The sequence below is a fragment of the Myotis yumanensis genome, unplaced genomic scaffold (assembly GCF_028538775.1).
Source record: "Myotis yumanensis isolate MYYU_CA2020_CCGP unplaced genomic scaffold, mMyoYum1.0.hap1 SCAF_4, whole genome shotgun sequence".
Taxonomy (NCBI): Eukaryota; Metazoa; Chordata; class Mammalia; order Chiroptera; family Vespertilionidae; genus Myotis; species Myotis yumanensis.
The window spans coordinates 28652576-28672528 of NW_027223755.1; the positions used below are offsets into that span (position 1 = coordinate 28652576).

At 51.1% G+C, this 19953-nt stretch overlaps 1 protein-coding gene across 1 annotated transcript; it reads left to right on the top strand.

Moving 5' to 3' along the window:
* Positions 1 to 1983: 1983 nt before the first annotated feature.
* On the top strand, positions 1984 to 19418 carry CLPTM1L (CLPTM1 like). The gene is made up of 17 exons (XM_070411975.1): positions 1984 to 2399; positions 2881 to 2981; positions 3823 to 4012; positions 6316 to 6461; positions 8293 to 8371; positions 9742 to 9859; positions 10176 to 10270; positions 10977 to 11061; positions 12554 to 12657; positions 13657 to 13722; positions 14727 to 14777; positions 15582 to 15664; positions 16365 to 16399; positions 17010 to 17065; positions 17148 to 17192; positions 17865 to 17980; positions 18799 to 19418. Exons 1-17 carry the CDS (start codon positions 2238 to 2240, stop codon positions 18881 to 18883), a joined length of 1617 nt encoding a protein of 538 aa, XP_070268076.1. The 5' UTR covers positions 1984 to 2237; the 3' UTR covers positions 18884 to 19418.
* Positions 19419 to 19953: the final 535 nt, after the last annotated feature.

Here is a 19953-nt window from a genome sequence, read left to right on the forward strand (position 1 = left end):
TTCAAATGCAAAGACACAGAGGTTAAAAGTAAAAGATCATAAAAGGATATGCTAGGAAAACACATCAAAAGAAAGCTGAAGTAGTTCTGTTACTGAAGGTAGACTTGAAAATAATATCACCGGGATAAAGGACGTTCCAAAATGGCCAATTTATCCAGAGGACATAATCCTAAACGAGTATACTCCTTTCGAGCCTCTGAGAGGGGCCCTAACCATTTTATTCCAGTTAATTTTGTATGTTCTTCAACAGCGCCCGCCCCATGGAGTTTATATGGAAAAATCAACAAAACTGTTGCCAAACTCAAGGGGTTCACCTTGTGGGTTGTTCTGTTCAAGGAGACTTGGTTGTCTCCAGGTAGTTTTATTTACTTGCAGCAAGTAAAAGAGAAGGGATTCACATCTAAAGCTCTGTCTCCCCGAGGGAGGCCTAGCCATTGCTTGTATCAGCTATTTTTCAACCTTTTTCATCTCACGGCACACAAAAACTAATTAGTGAAGTTCTGTGGCACACCAAAGAGTATGTATTTTTTGCCGATCTGACAAAAACATAGGTGTAATTTTGATTCATTCACACCGACTGCTATTATTGTGTTGGCTGTTGTCACTTTGTCATTTGACAGTCTAAGGAAAAAGAAGTCAGTGCCCCTGACTAAATAGTCAGGTACTGCATGATTTTAAAATTCTTGCAGCAACCGGTGGAAAACCACTGGCTTATATATACTATTTGGTCAATTACAGGTAGTAGGCTACACATACGTGGTTGGGTCCCTATCAAGCTTATCCTGCTTACAGCAGGTCTGCAAAATACTGTGCTACATTTAGTAACGTGCACAGGAAAAGGGGCCACATACTAAACCTGACTAAAGCTGGGGGCAGGGTGGGGCCCGGTCTGCATGGAGGGGCAGGAAGTCACCACACAGATTGGTCTGAACTTACAAATTTCCTAAGTGAAAGCACGTCACAGCAGGGAGTCGCATCCGGGGCTGGTAGCTTCCTTAACACAGGTCATTCTTTACCTTAAGTGAGCCTGTCTTTTTGCAACTGAGATCACATACCTTTGGAAGGTCAGTCATCTTTTTCCAGACCCCGGAGGGCACAACTCCTACCAGAGCAAGAGACCACAGAACCCGTCACTGTTACCTTGTTGCCCACATTCCAACGTAAAACAAGTATTTGTCTCTCTGTTTTGCTTTTTATCCAATCTTCGAGATTTCCCCCGCTTTCCTTTCTCCCGCCTCTTCCATCTACCACCCCTGGATTTCATGTAGCCCCACCCCCTTTTATGTCTTCTCCTTTTATCCTAATGTATAAAAAAATAAGCTGTAAAACTGCCATTCTCCAGAGTATTTTCTCAATCCGTTGGGCTTTTGATTCCTGGCAATTGTCACCAATTTGGCTCAAATAAACTCATAAAAACTCTACAAGTTTAGACGTTTCTTACTTTCACATTTAGAACCGCCCAGACCTTGCGACCCTTGTCCTAGCTAACAAAACCAACACGAAATCAAGTATTTCATTTTTGTTAATCTATTTACTATTTCTTTCTCTTTAACTTTTATTTTCACGTTTCCAGATTTAGGACTGAAACAATACAGAATCTCTGTATCGCCTCCACTCAGCTTCCTCAAAAGTTAACATTTCACCCATTTGTGGATCTGGCCAAGCCTGGGGGTGGCGTGGTTCCAGGGCGAGGGTCCGCTGGCGATCTCGGGTGGTGGTAGGCTCTGAGATGCGCCCTCCCACCTGTGGGCGCCCCGGGTCCGCCGGCTCTGGATCCCAGACCCGCCCCCGACCGGAGAAAGCCTGAGAAGCCCGAACCCCGGAGCGCCTAGGAAGGACGGCGCGGGGAAATGACGTCACCGCCTCGCCTCGGACGCGAGCTTGTGCGTGCGTTACGCGCGTGCGCGCGCGCGCGAGGGGACCTAGACTACGCTTCCCAGGTGGCCCTGCGGCGGGCCCACTTCCGTCCGGTGGCAGAGGACCCGGAAGCTTCCGGCGCGCCGGCGAATCCCGCGGTGACAGGTAGACGGCGGCGGCAAGAGTATGCAGGGTGGCCGGTGGTCCGCGGCGCCCGGCGCGTTAGTTCCCCGACGGCGGCGGCGGCGCGCGGCGGCTCTCGCGTGAGCGGCGACGGCCAGAGCATCCAGCGGGCGCCGGGAGGGAGGCTCGCGGGGCCCGCGGCAGCGAGACGGACCGGGGCGGGTGGGCGCCACGCTCCGCCCGGAGGCGGCGGCACCATGTGGAGCGGCCGCAGCTCCTTCACCAGCCTGGTGGTGGGCGTGTTTGTGGTGTACGTGGTGCACACCTGCTGGGTTATGTACGGCATCGTCTACACCCGCCCGTGCTCCGTCAACGGTAACTGCATTCAGCCCTACCTGGCTCAGAGGCCCAAGCTGCAGGTGAGTTCCCGGGTTGGGGCGAGGGGTCTCCGCGACGGACCGGGGGCCGAGAGCTAGTCTCACCTGAGCTGGGCAGAGTCCGGTGGGGTGGGGGGCGCTTCTCATGGGAGCCAGGCCGGAGCTGGGCTGAGGGCTCTCCTGGCCTGATCCCTGACCTCCCACCCCTAAAGCCTGGAGACTCTGCCTGCATAGTGGCCGCAGGCGGGCCCCAGACGCTGCCCCTTGTCACCCTATCACAAGGTACCCAGAGTCAGCGTACCCCTTCTCTGTTGATCCACTCAGCTACACACTTGAGCAAGTTGTTCTTTTGCAGCAGACACATCAGATACAACCATTCGGTCACAGGGTCAGAGTTTTGTCCCTTTGGGAGTTAAAAATGAAACCTCTCACCTTTCAGATTGCTCTCCTTTGCGTAGCTCTTTGATGTGTGTATTTTGTGGCCAGGGCCATGCCAAGCTAATTTTCTTGACATCGTTTCCAGCTGAGCGTGTACACCACCACACGGTCCAACCTTGGTGCTGAGAACAACGTGGATCTTGTCTTGAACGTGGAAGACTTTGATGTGGAGTCCAAGTTTGAAAGGTGTGGTTATATGACAAAGTGCCAGTGATAAGGCTAACATAATAAAATGTTTAGATTGTTTAAAAGTTAGCATTCTGTATGTAACAAGGTTACCCTAGAAAAGCCGTATTACCTACCGTCTTGTGAGAACGTTTTAGTGGAAGACCTACGTGTGATGTGTAGACAGCCATACTTTTGTTTTACTTGAACATAGCAGAGATGTTTGTCATTTAGGAAGCAGCTGACACCAGCATCTTATGGCTGGGGGACATGCAGCAGCTAGGGGGAGTTTTTGATGGAGTGGATGTTGCAGTGGGAATGACATGTGGTTTCCCACAGCAAACTACTTGTCTCTTTGTAAACAAAGGTGTTTCATATATAACTATGGCTCTGGGGGTCTTAAGATTTCAACAGGCATAACTTTAAAAAATGATATGCTTGTCAAGAGTCTACCTTTTCCCTCTACATCGTCAGGGAGGTATCAGATAGAGTGATGGGAACATGTGCTGGAATGAACGTCCTCATGCCAGCCAGCCCCCTCATAGAGCTGCAGAGACAGTGCCGCGGGCAGGGGCCTTGCACACTTGGGGATTGGCCACTGCCTGTGACTGACTTGTCTGAGTGCCAGGAAATGGAGGCAGGAAACACAGGCTTTCCTGCTCTCAGGTATAGCTGCTTAAGCTTTTAGAAAACGTTCCATTAACTTCCGTACCTAGGACTCTCAGTCATAGGCAGGTGGGTTTCATTTTTAGTACTCTAAACTAAAATTAGCTGTTATAAAGACATTTGAGTAATCTTTGCTGTGTGTGTGTATACAGAGTGTAAATGTACACGTTTGAAATTGTAATTTGTCTTGTTTTAGGACAGTTAATGTTTCTGTACCAAAGAAAACAAGGAATAACGGGACGCTGTACGCCTATATCTTCCTCCATCATGCTGGCATTCTGCCTTGGCACGATGGGAAGCAGGTGCACCTGGTTAGTCCTCTGACCACCTACATGGTCCCCAAACCAGAAGAGGTCAATCTGCTCACTGGAGAATCTGCTGCACAGGTGGGCATCTTCGTCCGATTATCAGCCAAAGGAGCCTGTACTCTGCCTCTTAGAATTCACACCTGCATGTCCCTGTACATGCAGTTTCGATCTAGGGCTGGGTTATTGGCGAACATGTCTGTGCTTCAGCAGAATAATTTCCCATATTTACAGATAAATTTTTTGTCAAATTAGTGACGTGCTCTTAAGTAATCCACTGCATTTTTTATGTGTATTTTTTCACAGGGAGCCCCTTCTATGGAGCTCAGCTGTAGTCATTACTTAAGAGTTGGGAAACTTACCGCACTTAATGTATTTATTCTAAGAATATAATTTAAAATTATTCAAAAGGCAGGTATACAAATCATATTTTATACATCCGTAGAAAACTATATGTACCAAGAAACACTGGGAGTTACATAAGTGACCATTGACAAAGTCTAGGAATTCTGGTGTTTGGGTCTGTGTTAAATGGAAGGTCAGATCATTTACAAACAAGAAAGATGGCAGCTTTTCAGGAAGTTTCTGTGATGCTGCTCCCTGCACAGGGACAGGGCTGTCCATGGTTCAGGTAGGTTTTGAAAAACCTGACAGCCTGCTCTGGCCTCTCCCAGTTTGCACTCCCTGCTGTGTGTCCTTGAGAAGACCCCTCACCTCCTTTTCCACAGAAAAAGTATGGCCCTGCCTCATGGGGCCTTCCTGGGGAATCAAGGAGGCAGTAGGCGTAAAGGGAATGGAGAGGTCTTTGGAACGTATAAATGCCAAATGTTAGCTATTACTATTATTTGGGAGGTAAATTATTACATCAAAAATATATCTTTTTAAAAATATATATATTTTTACTAGAGGCCCAGTGCATGAAATTTGTGCATGGGTAGGGAGTGGGGTGTCCCTCAGCCCAGCCTGTGTCCTCTCGGAATCCAGGAACCCTCAGGTAGGGTCCCTAGGCCTGGCCGGCGATCAGGGCCTATCGGGGCTTTCCTTCCCCCAGCTGCTGGCAGCTGGCCCCGCTCCCACCACTGCCACTGCTTGCCATCTGTGTGGCACTGCCTCCCCCCCTGCCCTGCCCCACCCCCACCAGTCGCCTCCCTCTGCGGGCAACAGGCATGGGGTGCAATCGCTTGGCTGGCCTGGGCCTCCCTCTGCGGTGCAATCACTGGCCAGCCCTGCACACCCGCCACAGCGTCGCTGGCCAGTGGCCTGGGCCTCCCTCTGTGGGACAATCAATCATGGGGCCCCCAGATCAATGCCCCCACAGAGGGAGGCCCCGCCCACCCGGCCAGGGCTGCACGATCGATCGATCACTGGGCAGAGGGTGGCCTGGGCCTCTTTGGGGCAATCATGGAGCCCCCCCACCCCCATCAATAGCCCTGCCAACCGGTGGCCTGGGCCTCCCTCTGCAGGGCAATCGTGGGACAATGGCAGGTACCCCTGACCAATCGCATCGCATCTGCCTTGGCTGGCCTTGCGCCAGTGCGTGTCATAGTGTGGTCGTCCGGAAGGTTGTCTAGACGGTCGTTCTGCTGTTTGGTCATTCTGTCAATTTGCATATTAAGCTTTTATTATTATAGATTGATTTCAGAGAGGAAGGGAGAGGAAGAGAGAGATAGAAACATCAATGATGAAAGAGAATCATTGATCGGCTGCCTCCTGCACGCCCCCCACTGGGGATTGAGCCCACAACCCGGGCATGTGCCCTTGACTGGAATCGAACCAAGGATCTTTCAGTCCGCAGGCCGACGCTCTCTCCACTGAGCCAAACCAAGTAGGGCAAAAATATATCTTTTAAGTAGGAGATAAATGACACTGTTTCCTAGAATATGTCAGTTAGATCTCAAATAAAGATTTTCCTGCCAATCAGTTTCTTGGTGGATGCCTAGACATTGACACAGCTCCTTCCCGACAACCTGACGTCCCTGATTGAGAAGCAGTCTCCTTTTCAGTCTCAGTCTCATTGCACATGCAGGACAGTTAGCTCTAGCTTGCCTGCACCTCCTGTAATTGTCTCGGGGACTCGCCCTCCCCAGCATCCCTAAGAAGTGGGCCTTGCTTAGGTGGAGGACCCAGGGCAGGAGTCAGTGAGATGCAGGGCCACATGGGGCTTCTGTGCAGAGAAGGAAGTGAGGGGTGTAAGAACTTGGGCAACTGGCATTTGTGGCGCCCCACGCTCTGCCAGGCTCTGCTTCCCAGTTGTGTGGTCTTGGCATGTGGGCTATTCCCAGGTGAAGGTGCTGACTACCCTGTTACCTCAACCTGTTTCAGGCCCGGTTTCCCAGCCAGCATTGGCCTCTTTTCATGCTGAGTTGCTCCTTTTCATTTAGCAGAATATCGAAGCTGAGAAGAAGCCGATGAGTGCCCTGGATGAGCCTGTTTCTCACTGGAGACCAAGATTGACACTGAATGTGATGGTGGATGACTTTGTCTTTGATGGGTCCTCCTTGCCTGCCGATGTGCATCGATACATGAAGATGTAAGTGCACTAGTCTAACCGGTGACTGAGGCTTACTTGACTGGCTTTGAGCATCAGTTTGCCCTGAGTTGACAGCAGAGGAGGTGACCACAATGGTGTAGGGCTGGAGGAAGCTCCTCAGGATGGTGGCCCACCAAAATCCAAAAATGGATTGGTCATACCTGCATTTTTTAATGAGAGAGGAAGGGAGAGGGATAGAAACATCAATGATAGAGAATTATTGATCGGCTGCCTCCTGCATGCCCCCCACTGGGGATCAAGCCCACAACCTGGGCATGTGACCTGACTGGGAATGGAACCACTAACCCACACCGGCTGGACACACCTGCATCTTTGAGTTGTCCCTGGGATGGGAGGCCCAGAAGGGCCTAAGGTGCTGCCTGGGCACCCTCAAGCTTTGTCCCTTTGCTCTGGGCAGTCTTGCTGACCGAGATTGCCATCAGAACATTGGAATGAATGAAACTGGGAGTCATCCTGCCCTTTGTTTTTGTTTTTTTTTAATCCTCACCCGAGGATATTTTTTCTGTTGATCTATAGAAAGAGAGTGGAAGGGAGGGGGTGGGGGGGAGAGGAACAGAGAGAGGGAAACACCAATGTGAGAGACACATATCAACTGGTTGCCTCCAGCACATATCCCACCGGGGCCAGGGTTCAAGCCTGCAACCAAGGTATGTGCCCTTGACTGGCATTGGGTTTGAGACCCTTCAGTCCTAGGGCTGAGATGCTCTAACCACTGAGAAAACTGGCCAGGGCCTGCTCTTTGTTCTTGGCAAAGGCTTCCCCTGGAGAGAAAATGGGAGCACTGATGAGACCATGTCATGTGAGTTTTGTCCTGTCTGCATTCTGACTACCTTTGTTAGGGACGCCATGGTCAGTTTAATGTGACTCATTTACATCTATTTAAAGTTAACTTTTGGCCCTGGTGGGTAGCTCAGTTGGTTAGAGCATCATATATATATATATGCCAAGGTTGCTGGTTTGATCCCTGGTCAGGGCACATACAAGAATCAACCAATGAGTGCATAAATAAGTAGAACAACAAATCAATGTTTCTCTCTCCCTCTCTTCCCCCCTCTTCCCCTCCCTCCCTCTCCCTTTCTCTCTCTCTAAAAAAAAAAATCAATAAATTTTTAAAAAATAATAATAAAATAAAATAAACCTTTAGATCTTGTCACTGTCATTTGCCATTATCAGTTAAGCATAACTATTAGCATTGATTGACCGTTTAGACTAGTGTGTGTCTCCAGGCTTTGGGGAGCCTGCTGTTAGGTTAAGACCTATTATCAAGTCATCATGTAGCATCAATGAGTGGCTACTATAATAAGCGTTCTTATTCATTTGTCAATAGTTCCTGTGGTATTGTCATGAGGGGTTTTCCTTTTGTAAATTTAAACCTTATTTTTGAATACATGATACAGTCACAGTTCAAAATGTGAAAGGTGTGGAAGGTATCATTTATTAAAAAGCCCCCCCACTCCTATCCTCTGGCCCCCCACCCCTCCCAGGCATGAAAATCAGATAGATTTTTATTTTTGTTCTTACTGCCTCACTGGACCATTCATGTCACTGCACAGAGGGGCCTCTTGCACGTTTTCATGCCCTGGATGATGTTCCACAGTGTGGTCGGGTCCCTGTTTATTTACCCATCTCTTCCTGGTGCCCAGTGTGTCAGCAATGAGCGTAGCTTGTGAGACCCCTGCTTCCTTTGGGAAGGTGTGCCTGTGACTCTTGTAACCAGAAGCAACTGAAGGTAAATGCAGCGTCTGGGGCTGCATTCAGGTCATCTAAGGTGACAGAAAACTTCACAGTGACTGAACACTGCTTTCCCCAGGATCCAGCTTGGGAAGACCGTGCACTACCTCCCCATCCTGTTCATCGACCAGCTCAGCAATCGGGTGAAGGACCTCATGGTGAGCACGCTCCCCGCTGCACTTCGTGGCCTGAAGTGTGGCTGCCTCCTCAGTCCTGCCCCGATGGCTCGTGTGTGCTTTCGCTTGGCATGGGTGTGCTCTGCGTTGGCTCCTGGCCAGCGGTGGGTCCTTCCGAGCCATCCTCTCCTCAAGCCCCTGTGCCCTCACTAGTGTAGGGCTTCAAAAGGTCCTCATTAAGGACGGCAGGGAGCACTTGGGAAGCAGTGAGGAGAGACAAGTCTGTGGCTGGGCCACTGAAGGATCTGGGCAGCATCCACAGAGCACCTGCGTTATCCTGGTCACTGCGTGGTTTGGTAAAAGGCCTGCTGTTCAAAGGGCTGTTGTTCACAGAAACAGACCTGTGTATAGGCAGCTAGCTTTTTCCCAGGCTGCCTTCTGCCACTAATGCTTTGTCTCACTTGGAGCCGCTTCCCTGAAGGAATATCATATTTGGAGAACAACCAAGGCCACTGGTGTGTGGGGTGCTGCCTGCTATGGGCCTTTACAGTGGTGCCCCCATGGGACGGGCCTGGCCTGCTGCCCACCTGGCCTGAGGCTGGTCACTGCATGGGGTGGCCTGGTGCTGGACCTGGTCTGGTTGCCTGGCTCACTGCGAAGGGTCACGGTGAGCATGGACTGTGACACTGATGTGTATGCTCAGGACCCTCCTGGGATCTGACCGCTGTGACCACGTTTGCTGCTAGACAGTGGGACTGGGCTTTCCTTCCTGTGGCAGCCTCCACCCTCAGTTCTGTGCCTCCTCAAGAGCCCAGCCTGAATGCTGCCTCTTGCTGGAGCTTTCTGCCAGCCCAGATGGAGTGACTGCCTTGCCGGGCACTCGGCTTGTGGGTATGGGCAGAGCAATTGTGTCCCCAGCCCTTCCAGGGGAGGAGCCTTTGTTGGGTTCAGTGACACATGTGTCCTTAGTCCCTGGCATGTGGTGGTGCCGCTCATGCTGGGAAGGAAGAGCAGAGGGATGAGGTCCAGAGAGATGTGCGGTTTCCTCAGGAAGAGCTCAGAGCAGTGTGTGGAGGAGGAGTCCCGCCCAGTCCTAAGAGGAGAGCATATGGGTTCTGGAGCCCCACAGGAGGGAGGTGGGGAGGGAAGGAAAGAGGGAAGGTCAGCCTCGATGTGACCAACATGCCCAGGATGTAGGAGTGTCTAAAGCCCGCCAGCTACATAGCCTGGGTCTGAAGTCTCAGCCTCCACTGTGCCCGGACTGGTGGGTGCAGAACTTGGGGACAAGGTGCAGTGTCTGTGCGCAGGGTGCAGCCCAGGGTGCGCAGTGGTCCGACCAAGGCAGAAGGGTGGGGTCTGGCAGCTGGGAGCGCCCTGGTGGTCAGGTTCCGACTGTGTCGTCACCCCCTTAGGTCATCAACCGCTCCACCACCGAGCTGCCCCTCACCGTGTCCTACGACAAGATCTCACTGGGGAGGCTCCGCTTCTGGATCCACATGCAGGATGCCGTGTACTCCCTGCAGCAGTTTGGTGAGGCCGTGGGGGCCAACCCAGACCCTGGGCGGCAGTGTCCTGTAGTTGCAAGTCCAGATAGTCTACACAAACTCGGTAGCCTTCGCACCTTGTGGTGCAGGTCCTTTCATGTAATTTTAATCAGAGGGTCACTAGTGTCCTGTCTTTGAAAAATTCTTGCTGATTACCTGAAAGTTTGCTTTATTCAGAACATAGTATTTGAAGTGCCATAGTTTTGCTCAGGTGAACTCTTACTACCAACAACAGTCAGAAACCTTTGTAACATTAAGTAAGGCTGACATTGCCCATTTTGCATTATGTTTTCTTTTTTCAGGGTTTTCAGAAAAAGATGCTGATGAAGTGAAAGGAATTTTTGTTGATACCAACTTGTATTTCTTAGCATTGACCTTCTTTGTCGCAGCATTTCATGTGAGTGGGTCACTGAGTCCTTGTTGGTGATGACCGTGGTGGGCGTGGTGGCTCCAAGGGTGCCAGCCATCCTCAGCTGGGAAGGTGGGGGGGCGGGTGTTGGTGTGGCGGTGTCTCACCTGGCAGCCCCTTGGTTCCCAACAGACCTGAGACTCCACAGGCCAGAGTGCTAGGCCTTTACCGCGGAAATGAATTAATGACTATATGAGCCCTACTGTGGCGATCACAACATTAAACACCAGTCCTCTGTGGAATCCGTGTTTGAACATGGGGTCTCCAGGCTGGTGGAAGAAAGCCATCACTGGATGGTGGCTGTGCTGGACTCAGGTCCAGGTGGGAAGGTGAGGCAGCACAGGCCCAGGGAGCTGAGCCACAGCTGGTTCTGAGTGCCTGGGACTCAGCTACCAGTCCAGCTAAAACTTTCCAAAACTGCTGAAAAATAGCACTTTTTATCAAAAGGTCATGTCTCAGAATGAGCCTGTGCGCTTCTGAGGGGGACACACTGTGTGCTGTTGCCAAAAGAGGGGAGGAGAACATCTGGGCGCCTGTGGTCTCCCTGCCACTGCAGGCGGAGATGCTGGTTGTGGTGACCCCACAGTGCATATCATAGCGCGGTACATGAGACATGGGGTTCACCTTCTGCATCCAGTGCCTACCTGCCAACCCATGGAGATAGATGCACACTGCTGTCCTCTCTCCTTTTCAGCTTCTGTTTGATTTCCTGGCATTTAAAAATGACATTAGTTTCTGGAAGAAAAAGAAGAGCATGATTGGGATGTCCACCAAAGCAGGTAGATGCCCTCGGGACTTTTGATCCATTCCGAAAGCGTATTGTGTTGTTATAAAAATGGGTTAGGATGTTCATTTTGGAACCTAAAGTTATAATTGTCTATGATGCATGCTGGTTGCAGGCCCCATCCCCTGCTCCTGTTCAGAGGGTCCTCTTAGGTCATGTATGGTAATAACTGCGGGGGGGGGGGGGGGGAGCTGTCTCCACGATCTTGGTGAGTGTCGTGCAAGCCTGTGTCCACAGAGCACAGAGGACCATGGAGGCCACACAGCCAGGGTCCATCTTGGTGACATTCCTAGTGCCGTCTGTGTCAGCCAGGCGAGTGTCTCCCATGGGAATGACACTCCCCAGTGGCTGGTCTGTGATGCTGGGGTGCTCCCCTGCCCCTGTCATCCGTGTCTCAGATTCTTCTTTCCTGTCCTCGGTATCCTCAGAGAGGATGCCCCTCCCCTGCCGAGTCCTCCTGCCTGCTCCCAACTTTTTCAGGTGAGAGGAGAGGGAGGGTCCCCGAGTCTGTGCCCATGGAAGGCAGCGGGCATCTTACCTCTCACCCCCTGCCAGTGCTCCTGGTGAATGCCCTGCAGAGCTGGCTCTGCCGCTGCTGCCAAGAGAAGTATTTAAGGCAGTCAGACACTTTCAGTCAGCTACAGTGTTTTCTAAAGCACAACTTATTTTATTTATTGAGTTTAGAGAGAGTGGAAGGGGGAGAGAGAGAGAGAAACATGGATTTGCCTCCTGCATGCCCCTTACTGGGGACTGAGCCCACAGCCCAGTTATGGGCCCTGACTGGGGATCAGACTAGTGACCTCTCAGTGCAGGGAATGACACTCAACCAACTGAGCCACACCGGTCTGGGCTAAAGCATGACTTTAAAAGAAAAAGGGTACATACAGCTTTAAAAGACAGATGTCTTTATCACAGAATTAGTGTAAAAACAAGAAAGTGTGATTTGATTACAGGAAAGCAAATTATCATAATTCCAGTCAAGAATCCATTATTCTCAGTGTATTTGCTGTGTGTTTATGTGTTTGCAAGTGTAACTTAATCATGTTTATGTAGTTGAGGTTGCCTTCTGTTGGGTTCTGGAGCCTTTTCTAATCATTTTCCTTCGTGCGTGTGGCCTATTGTTCACTGTTAATGGACAGTGGGGGAGAAATATTGTAGGTCCACACGTGTGTGCACATATGTGTGTGTTTGGAGCAGGGGCAGGGATGTGCATGTGTGAGCTGTACATGTACAAGTGTGTTTTTTAGTCAAGTGGAGGTGTGAGTGTGGGTTCTATATATACAGGTGTATCTATGTACAGGTGTATGTGGGGCTGTATTAATACAGGTATATGTGAGTGGGATGGGTATGTGGGAGCGGGGCTGTGCATGTGCTGGTGTGTGTGAGCCAGGTGGGGGGGTTGGGTGCTTGTGGTCTGTACGCGTGTAGGTGTGTGTGTGAGTGGGGTGGTGGCCCCCCTCGGCAACCCCCCGACCCTCTGTCCCCAGTACTCTGGCGCTGCTTCAGCACTGTGGTCATCTTCCTGTTCCTGCTGGATGAGCAGACAAGCCTGCTGGTCCTGGTCCCGGCGGGTGTCGGAGCCGCCATCGAGGTGAGCTGTCACCTGAGTTGCCATGGTCCTTGGGCACAGGTGCTCAGTGCAGTCAGAACCTGCGTAACTGCCCGAGTGACATGGGGCCACCTCCATGGGCAGGCCGGGACGCAACTGCTGTGAGTGTTTACCAAAGTGAGAATTCAGAAGGTCCTTTAGGTGGCCCTACAGTTTTTATTATTAAAAGGCCCCAGCTCATCACATCTATTGCAGAATGTGTTCTGGCATGTTTAAAGTTCCATGTGGTTCGTGCTGTGCTGGATGCCACTGAACGCAGAAGTATGCGGTTTGGGCTCCAAAAGCTTAGTGCCCTGTGGTGGCCCTGCTGTGTGGGGCTCAGGAAAGGGAGCCCTGTGGGGCAGGCAGGCTTGGGACCAGTCCTCAAGGACGAAGGTCGAGTTGGGACACAGGAATAATGGAGGGAGGTGGCAGCCTGCACATCCTGCTCTGTGAGTCGCAGCCCTCCTCGCACATGGTGTCAACTCAAGGACTGTGCTCTCTGTGCCTGTGGAAGAAGGCCGCCAGCCAGGGACCCTCCCGGAGCCACAGCCGCAGTATAGAAACTGCTCTCTAAGGCCGTGACGCCTCTCCTATCAGCAAGGCAGCAAGTGGGGCTTGGGTCCCAGAGAGACCAAAAACACAGGGCTTGAGTGGAGGCTGGGGCCTTCCAGTGCCAGAAGAGGGTGCCAGGGTGAATTTAAAGACGCAGGTAGGGTGTGGTGAGCCAACCAAGTGCACACAGCTGGAAAGGAGACAGCCCAGAGGAGGGCAGCAGGCTGAGGGCTGGTTTGTTAGTGCCGATAGGTGGTGATGGCATCCACATGGGGACAAGCTGCTGGGTGGCATGTGGGCTAGGGGTGAGGACCCAGGGCCTGTGCCTGTGAGCTAACCCAGTTGGGCTTGAGCAGGCAGGTGCCTGGTCCATGAGGGTTTGAGTGGCGAGTTCTGGCATCTCCTTGCTCTTAGAATCATAAATGTTGGTTTCTTGTTTTTCCTCAGCTGTGGAAAGTGAAAAAGGCTCTGAAAATGACTGTTGTTTGGAGAGGCCTCAGGCCCAAGTTTCAGGTGAGTGTTTTTGCTGTATTCTCTAGGGGTTCTGTCTTCCTCCCTCTTGTCGACGCATCTGCTTCCCTCTAGACCTCCCATTATTCATGTGCACCAGCTTGTCTGCTGGTGCATTTCATAGCTGCACCCAGTGAGATGCAGGACCCTGTGAGCATGCGACTGTCCTGCGATGACGGGACTGCCCTCCCGGCACATGGAGCACCTCCCTCGGCAGAGCCAGCATTGGCTCCTTGATCACAGCTAATTCCCACGGGACGCCCCAATCACAGACTGAGCAGTGCCTGCACCAGAGGCAAGCTTCCTCTACACCAGACGGGACGCTGGTCTGACAGCTCCCATGCTCCTGTGGGCGGTTCAGGCCAGCTCCCCAAATAGCTAGCCACAGCCCAGGACTTGTCCCAGCTACGGGCAGCAGGAGCTTCCCTCCCAGATCAGGGCTAGGAGTTGAGCAGCGTTTGAGGTTTACAGGCGTGAAGCTCACTGTGCCCTCTGACTCACTTCAGTTGAGGGGTTTTTGACCCTCCCGTGTCCAGGTCCAAACAGATCAAGGACAAGAAACTCAGCAGATAGTGCAGTTTACTGTTTTCTAAGTTAGACTAGTAAACCCTCCTTTCCTGGTCTCCTGACTGATCTAAGCGCACTGTCAGTGTATCTGCGCAGAGCAAGTATTTTCACTGAAAACACCACCAGGGGAAGAATGGAGCAGCCTGGTGGGTGGGACACATGTGGACAGGGCTGCTCGCCACATGGACACACGGCGTGGTGCAGGGTCCAGGCCAGAGTGGAGCAGAAGTGCTGCCCGTTCATCCTCCCGGTGGAGGGAGGTGTGTGGTCATGCCAACCTCAGCCTTGATGGAGGGGTCATACCTCACACAGTGTGGCCAGGCCAGGCATCTCTATCGATCAGCACACAGCCCTATCACCCCTTCAGTCCTAGCAAAGTCATGCTCAGACACCTGCCTTAAGTCACTTAGTTAACATGATTGTATTGAATTTTACAACAGTTTGGTGCCTACAGTGAGTCTGAGAGGAAAACCGAGGAGTATGACACTCAGGTGAGCAGCTGGTGGGCTGGGGGATGGGGGGAGGAGGCTCGCATTTCCAGCAGACAAGTCACTGAGCACCTGACTGTGACGTTCAGCACAGGAAGACCATCTCCTCGGAGGGTGGTCACAGTCCCAGGTGGTTTTCTGGTTTGGAAAAGGGGCCAGCAGGTGTCTTCTCCCTGTTTCTGGTCCCTGCAGGTGTCCTCATGCCTGTCTCCCAGGACATTTTTCATAAGCAGATTTGTCCCCTGGGAGTTTGCTGGGATTGCTGTGAGCTCGCTCTGTCACTTAGACCTGGGCAACCCCTGTGCTGAGCTACTGTGAGGGAGCCGCAGTTTGCAATATGACCATACAGCGTGTCCTATACAGGAATGGGTATATTTATTGGCTAATAAGCATCAGCCTGCATTCCAACTTTTATTGAGGCTACGATAAAATCCAAATCAGAATAAACTCAAGGACACAGCCGCGTTGACTTAGATAGCAGTCTTGACACAATCCTAGGAAAGTTCTTCATATTTTTATCCACCACATTTATTCACATTTGTCGTAAGCTAGTTTGTTTTGAGCATGCCAATGTCATGGACATCACCGCCTACATCAGTAAGCTGTAGGTGCTGAGTTCTGTAGGTTTGATAAACGCACACTGATGTGTCCTCCATTACAACATCACACAGGTCAGACAGCTGCCCACACGTGTCAGTTTCTTGTCCTGTTTGTTCATTTTCCATCCTTGTGAGTTAGTTGCATGAAGTGCACGTTAACAGAGGTTTGAGGATTGGGCTCTAACAGGAAGTACTCTGCTCCCTGCAGGCCATGAAGTACCTGTCCTATCTGCTCTACCCTCTGTGCATCGGGGGCGCCGTCTACTCACTGCTGAACATAAAGTATAAGAGGTACAGGCACCACTAGGACTTCCCCTGCCACACTATCACCAGTTTATTCTGGCAGCCATGCAGACTATGCCCCTCAGCCTCCATCCGTGTCTGCCTGCCATTGTGGGGACTACGGACTAGCCAGTTCTATGGCTCTATCTCATCTGCATTGTGGAAAGCAGGAGGTCGGGGGTTGGGAACGCTCATGGGAGTAGCCTCGGACTTGGAGACACAGCTGAAATGGGGGTGTCCCCATTCCCCTTTTTCCAGATCATCGGGCACATAGAGAGGCCGGTACCCACAGCACTGGTGTCGGGTGAAGTTGGATGCATTTGATAAGGGAAAACCTGGTAGCAGTGTGTGGCTGCTGTGTTCGGGGTGGCAGGAGCTTGGGAGAGGCCTGGGGTTTTTCCATCTGCCTGGCAGTTCTGAAGGACAGTGTCAGTATAGAGCAAGCATGTCAAACTCGCAGCCCACCAGCCATGAGTTTGACATGCTTGGTGTAGAGTATCCCACCCCTGCAGCATCAGGGATCTGGCCAGGGTCCAGGGCCTCCAATGTGCAGAGTATCTCCAGGAATTGTAACCACACCTTGGCACGGGTTCCTGGGAAAGCTTGGTGTTTACAGAGAGTTCCCACAAAAGAATTGGTTGTCAGTTTAAACAGACACTGATGAGAGGGAAGTCGAGCCTTTCACAGTCACAGGTCTCTTCCTTTTCAGTTGGTACTCCTGGTTAATCAACAGCTTCGTCAATGGTGAGTCATGTGGTTTTCTGATCTGGTGACGGCATGATGAGCAGGTATCTTTTCATTGCTCCTGTAACATGAGGTTACCCTCTCAAGCCCTGTGCACTCGGCTGGGCCTCAGGATGCCCATTTGCCTACGAGAGGCCCATGCAGGCTTCCCGGGACTAGAGCCCTTAGAGGTCCCTTTCCTCTGCATGAAAACCTAAAGAGTAAACACACTGTTCTTACATCCGATTCCTTAGGGCAGCTACAGCCGCAACCCTATAGCATGGAGCTCTGTGTGGGGCCTGCCAGCCCGGGGCTGGCCCTGACCACAGCACTGGTCTCCGCAGGCAGTTAAGGGCACAGAGCAGATGGGCTGGGCTCCCGGTATGCCATGTTCACTGGGTGTGGATCTCAAACCTGGCCATAGCCCCCGGAGGGGACCATGTGGGGTGGGCACCCTGGCCTCACAGCCCCCACACTACTTGGCCCCTGTGGGGGAGACTTACAGTGATTGAAGAAAAGGATGTTGCTCTCTGAAGTCACTCTGCCAGCCAGAAAGCCGTGGACGTAAAACTCTGGGGCTGTCAGGATGGCATAGTCCATGCATGCTCTCAGCCATGTCTTATCTCCCCAGGGGTGTATGCCTTTGGCTTCCTCTTCATGCTGCCCCAGCTCTTTGTGAACTACAAGGTAAGACACAGCCCCAGCTGGACGGTCGCACATGTACTCTGTGCACCCTGTCCCTGACCTGCACGTGTCTCCTTGTCCCCAGATGAAGTCGGTGGCACACCTGCCCTGGAAGGCCTTCACATACAAGGTCAGTGCTCTGCCTGCAGGAGGCGCTCTGTGTAATGGGCCACATTCCTGGCACAGTTGGGGCATCTTCTTTAAACATGAGAACCACAGCAATGACTTTAAAAGAAGACAGCAGCTCTGACTCTCATAGCAATAGAAGACATTTGCTTGAATTAAGTGCCATGTTACTTGACAACATGGATCAAAACGAGCACCCAGGCCCTGGCTGGGTAGCTCGGTTGGTTAGAGCATCGTCCCGATATGCCAGGGTTTTGGATTTGATCCCTATTCAAAGCACATACATGAATCAACTAATGAATGCAGAAAATAAGTGGAGCAATAGAATCAATGTCTCCCTCTCCCTCCCCCGCCTCACAAAATCAATAAATAAATTAAAATTGTCATTAAAAAAAATATTGGACACCCCTGACCCAGTGGCTACTGTCCAAAGGGTAGCCCATCATCCCATAGGTCGGGCTGCCCTGAAGGCTGTCTGGGTATGTTGTGGCTAATCCAGAGCCTCCACCTGCTCATTTTGTATTTATAGTCACTTCAAGAGTCTCTGTTGCCCATGGTATGTCTGCTATGATTTGCTGACTCATGTTGAGTATGAACAGGGTTCAGGTAGTTGGGCATCTCCAGGCGAGCCCCCACAGCCCGTTCCTCACCCTATTCCCTCTCCCGCCCGGCACAGGCCTTCAACACCTTCATTGATGATGTCTTCGCCTTCATCATCACCATGCCCACCTCCCATCGCCTGGCCTGTTTCAGGGACGACGTGGTGTTCCTCATCTACCTGTACCAGCGATGGTGAGTGCAGTGTCTCTGAGGCGCGATGCCAGGTGGACTCTCATCATTCCTGCTGATGTGCACCTGGCCATCCTGTGGGGAAAGATACAGTTTGCAGTGGTCTTTGTGTGTTGCCCAAGCTTGCATTCTGGTTGCCAGTGGTAGGTGGTGGAAGAAATTATTCTGTCTCTTGGTATAGAAGTGCTTGTTCTGTCTGATGGGATCGGCCACTGTGGGCTCGTATCTCCATAGTCGAATTTGGTGTGACATAAAGGAGGTCGCTGCCCCAGCCTCTAGGAGCTGGGACCAGACCCTGGGGGCAGGCCTTCGCTGGACATGGTGTTCCAGCCCCAGCTCCCACTTGGGCATAGCTGTCCTTGTCCTCTGATCAGCCTGGAGCACAGAGCTCTAGTCTGACCATTTAATGATATCAATAGGCCCTAGCTGGTTTGGCTCAGTGGATAGAGCATCGGCCTGCGGACTGAAGGGTCTTGGGTTTGATTCCGGTCAAGGGCACATGCCCAGGTTTCAGACTCGATCCCCAGTAGAGGGAGTGCAGGAGGCAGCCATCAATGATTCTCATCATTGATGTTTCTATATCTCACCTTTCCCTTCCTCTCTGAAATCAATAAAAATATATTTAAAAGAAAAAAAAGAAATTAAAAAATCAATAGGAGGGCACAAGGTGAACCCCCAAATTCCTCAAATGCAATAAACTCCTGACGATTTGATTGATTTTTTTTTTGTAATTTGTAAGACAGTTGATTTTTTATTATTGGGCTTAAGGACATGCACTTCCTCCCTTCAAAAGCAGTAGAGCATCCATCGTATCGTTGCAGGCTCTACCCTGTAGATAGGAGCAGAGTGAACGAATTTGGGGAATCCTACGAAGAGAGGCCCCAGCAAAAACCCCACACACAGTGAGCCCTGGCCTGGGCCGCCCTCGAGCCACTATGCAGCACATCTTGGATGGTCAGCTGAGTATTTTTGGAAGCTTCTGGTGAATTCCTGGACGTTATACCTTCTACATTGCCAAAACCTCTGAGCATTTCTGATACGTCTCCTGAGTCCCGTCACAAGGTGTTTGAGAGGAGCTGGCTTCACTTACAGTGTCCCCAGCATGAAGACATCTGTCTCGGTCACTGAGATATTGGGCGCTCGTGGTCATCCTTGGCTGTTGGTGGCTCTCAGCAGAGGAGCGTCCAGTGTTGGCAGTGGCTATGCCATCACCATCACCGGTGTCCCCCAACCTGGCGGACTCCGGAGGCAGGGAGGTGCAGGTTTCCACCTCCAGTTGTCTGTAAGTGCTCCTTACGTGAAATTCAAATGCCTCTAAATCCATGCTGTACAGACTCTGGGATCAAATGGCTTTTTTCCTTTTTGTTTAAAACTTGACTATTTTAAAGCTTAATGTATGTATGTTTCTATATTAAAATAAATTTCTCTGGCTGTAACAGTTTCTTGACCTGCTACAGATACTTTCAGATACTTTCGTTTACCCCATTCCGAGAGATGAACATATGATGTGGGTTCATTTGTGTTTGCTGAAAGGACAAATGTAAAGACCTACCTAACCTTAGAGTTGTGAATGTTCTTAAATATTTATATTTATATTTATATTTGGTATTGAAGACTAAATGACTAAATTATTATATGGTCATGACTGGTCAGACTGATGGTGTTTTTGTCAGAGAAATGCCCTAGGTTAATGAGAGAAATAGCACAGGTGAGGCAGAGAGCAGCCACAGATTTGGGGGTAATGTGGTTATTTTTGTGTTCAGTGAAATTGCATTATTGAGGATCTGTTTTCAAAGTGTAGGTGTCCAGGTGTGTGAGCACAGCAGATAGCCAGATAGCTGTCCGTGTTTGCAGCAAGGACATCAATATCTTAGCCCCAGTGGCACTTAGGTCAAGCTTGGACTTCAGTCTTCTTGCCACTAAGGGTCCTCTGGATGCTCTGGCCTCTGCAGACAGGCCCATGACGGCTCCTTCTG